Genomic DNA, 3,460 nt, shown 5'->3' with positions numbered 1-3,460 from the left:
TCCACAGGGAGTGCAGCAAAGCATTCTGGGAAACAAGATGGAGGGAGTTCAGCTCTTTGGTCACATGAAGCAGTTTGGTTTAAAGATGAAGGACATGATGAAGACTCGTCGTTGAGACGTGATCACACTTTAGAGGCGCTGCGTGAAACAGACTCATGATCAGGGTCCGGTCCAGAATCATCTGTGAACAACAAGTTCTCCCAAACATCCATCACAGAAGAGCTGCTGACCTGGATCAGGATCATCTGCGTTAAAAAGAAGCACTTCCTGTTTGAAAGGCCTCCTGGTGGTATAAAGTAGGTACTGCTAACTGGGATCCTGAGAGTCTGATGTTCCTCTGAGGACCAAGATCACAGATGAAACATCAGATGTTTGTAGTATCAACAGAGGTCATGTGACCTCTGCGACCTTCTCTTTCATTTCACCACTAGGGGGCAGCATGAAGCTGCTCCTGTATCCACTCTACATATTTAGCCACGCGGCTGTAGACCCCATACACCCTCTGACTCCCACACTCCTCAGGCCCCCCCCAAGACACCAACCCAAACACCACCCACCTCCGGCTGACTCCGTCCTCCATCACAAACGCCCCCCCACTGTCCCCCAGGCAGGTGTCCCTCCCGCCCTCGAAGAAGCCAGCACAGAACATGTTGTCGGTGATGTTGTAGCTGATGGAGCGCGAGGCGTAGCTTGCCTGACACTCGACCTGAGAAACCACTGGCAGCTTCACAAACTGCAGGACGTCAGACGTCAGCAAGGGGGGGTTACCGGATGATAAGGAGGCGTTGTGATTGGAGATTCCCCAACCAGCAACTACGCCCAGAGCGTTCGGGAGAGGAGCCACGGGTTCACCCTGAAACAAAACAATACACATCTATATTTGTATCTCCTTAAAAGCCCGGACTTTCCTTGAAAGTCTCGACCATCCACAAAAGTCCTGAATATCCCGGGTCAATGGGAGCTTAGTGGTGAGTGCGCGCAGATGGCCTGGGTTCAAATCCGATTTACGTCTCCCGTCCCTGATGTCATTTCTCGCCCTCTCTCTCTCTCTCCCTGATTTGGATAAATATAAATATAAAGATAAAAAAGTCCTGTTGTCCTTTTAATCCTGATAAATGGTTTTCACTCCCATTAAATAATTATGAAGATCGATCTCCCATTTCAGCTCTCGCCTCAACATACCTGACTAACCTTCAAATCATTTCTCACAACTCCCCATAAAGTTCTGACTTTTCTTTGAAATACAAAAAGGTAACATCTTTAATATCTTAAAGTGCAGAATAAGAATAACAAACGGATTGTGTGGTGCAGGTAGGATGGTTGTGGGTGCAGGTAGGATGGTTGTGGGTGCAGGTAGGATGGTTGTGGGTACAGGTAGGATGGTTGTGGGTACAGGTAGGATGGTTGTGGGTGCAGGTAGGATGGTTGTGGGTGCAGGTAGGATGGTTGTGGGTGCAGGTAGGATGGTTGTGGGTGCAGGTAGGATGGTTGTGGGTACAGGTAGGATGGTTGTGGGTACAGGTAGGAGGGTTGTGGGTACAGGTAGGATGGTTGTGGGTACAGGTAGGATGGTTGTGGGTGCAGGTAGGATGGTTGTGGGTACAGGTAGGAGGGTTGTGGGTACAGGTAGGATGGTTGTGGGTACAGGTAGGATGGTTGTGGGTGCAGGTAGGATGGTTGTGGGTACAGGTAGGAGGGTTGTGGGTACAGGTAGGATGGTTGTGGGTACAGGTAGGAGGGTTGTGGGTACAGGTAGGATGGTTGTGGGTACAGGTAGGATGGTTGTGGGTACAGGTAGGATGGTTGTGGGTGCAGGTAGGATGGTTGTGGGTGCAGGTAGGATGGTTGTGGGTGCAGGTAGGATGGTTGTGGGTACAGGTAGGATGGTTGTAGGTACAGGTAGGATGGTTGTGGGTGCAGGTAGGATGGTTGTGGGTGCAGGTAGGATGGTTGTGGGTACAGGTAGGATGGTTGTAGGTACAGGTAGGATGGTTGTGGGTACAGGTAGGATGGTTGTGGGTACAGGTAGGATGGTTGTGGGTACAGGTAGGATGGTTGTGGGTGCAGGTAGGATGGTTGTGGGTGCAGGTAGGAGGGTTGTGGGTACAGGTAGGATGGTTGTGGGTACAGGTAGGATGGTTGTGGGTACAGGTAGGATGGTTGTGGGTACAGGTAGGATGGTTGAAGGTACAGGTAGGATGGTTGTGGGTACAGGTAGGATGGTTGTGGGTACAGGTAGGATGGTTGTGGGTACAGGTAGGAGGGTTGTAGGTACAGGTAGGATGGTTGTGGGTACAGGTAGGATGGTTGTGGGTACAGGTAGGAGGGTTGTAGGTACAGGTAGGATGGTTGTGGGTACAGGTAGGATGGTTGTGGGTGCAGGTAGGAGGGTTGTGGGTATAGGTAGGATGGTTGTGGGTGCAGGTAGGAGGGTTGTGGGTACAGGTAGGAGGGTTGTGGGTACAGGTAGGATGGTTGCAGGTAGGATGGTTGTGGGTACAGGTAGGATGGTTGTGGGTGCAGGTAGGATGGTTGTGGGTATAGGTAGGATGGTTGTGGGTGCAGGTAGGAGGGTTGTGGGTACAGGTAGGAGGGTTGTGGGTACAGGTAGGATGGTTGCAGGTAGGATGGTTGTGGGTACAGGTAGGATGGTTGTGGGTGCAGGTAGGAGGGTTGTGGGTACAGGTAGGAGGGTTGTGGGTACAGGTAGGATGGTTGCAGGTAGGATGGTTGTGGGTACAGGTAGGATGGTTGTGGGTGCAGGTAGGATGGTTGTGGGTACAGGTAGGATGGTTGTGGGTGCAGGTAGGATGGTTGTGGGTACAGGTAGGATGGTTGCAGGTAGGATGGTTGTGGGTGCAGGTAGGATGGTTGTGGGTACAGGTAGGATGGTTGTGGGTGCAGGTAGGATGGTTGCAGGTAGGATGGTTGTGGGTACAGGTAGGATGGTTGCAGGTAGGATGGTTGTGGGTACAGGTAGGATGGTTGTGGGTGCAGGTAGGATCGTACCTTGAGGGGAGGTGGGGGGAGGCAGATGGGGCGGATGAGCTCATTAAAGTCCACCTCCTCCGTCAGCTGAAGCAGAGCGATGTCGTTGTCGTAGTTGTTGGGTTGGAAGTGTGGATGGAGGAGGACGAGCTGCACTGAGCGCGTTGTTGCTCCATCTTTGTCTGCAGCATCATGGAGACCAAGGAACACCTGGAACATACCAGCTGGTTAGACGTGTGGTTATATTGGATCAACTGGTTATACTGGTTATAGTCTTTAACCTTGATGTTTTCGGGGGCCACAGGAACCACAGTGGTGTCCCTCCTGTGTGACCTTAGGACATGGGCGGCTGTTAGGACCCAGGACTTGGACAGCAGGGCCCCAGATCCAAACCAGCGGTTCTCAGGGACCCGCGACAGGTCCTCCACACTGAGCAGGACCTGCCAGGGGAACAGGCCCGGCCCCGCACTGC

General features: G+C 52.3%; 1 protein-coding gene across 1 annotated transcript in view; it reads right to left on the bottom strand.

Annotated features, from left to right (window-relative positions):
• Positions 1–230: 230 nt before the first annotated feature.
• Positions 231–3,460, bottom strand: part of masp1 (MBL associated serine protease 1) — a 16,325-nt gene continuing 13,095 nt past the window's right edge. Inside the window, exons 11-13 of the mRNA XM_079372942.1 lie at positions 3,270–3,460; positions 3,010–3,198; positions 231–853 (exon numbers count right to left, since the gene is read on the bottom strand). The exon at positions 3,270–3,460 is cut by the window's right edge and continues 57 nt beyond it. Of these exons, the coding sequence (XP_079229068.1) occupies positions 428–853; positions 3,010–3,198; positions 3,270–3,460 (806 nt within the window). The 3' untranslated portion in view covers positions 231–427. The remainder of the gene's footprint in view (positions 854–3,009; positions 3,199–3,269) is intronic.

This window comes from Symphodus melops, assembly GCF_947650265.1.
Source record: "Symphodus melops genome assembly, contig: scaffold_180, whole genome shotgun sequence".
Lineage (NCBI taxonomy): Eukaryota > Metazoa > Chordata > Actinopteri > Labriformes > Labridae > Symphodus > Symphodus melops.
Note: the sequence above shows the minus strand (reverse complement) of the source record. Positions and strands in the feature narration are given on the sequence as shown.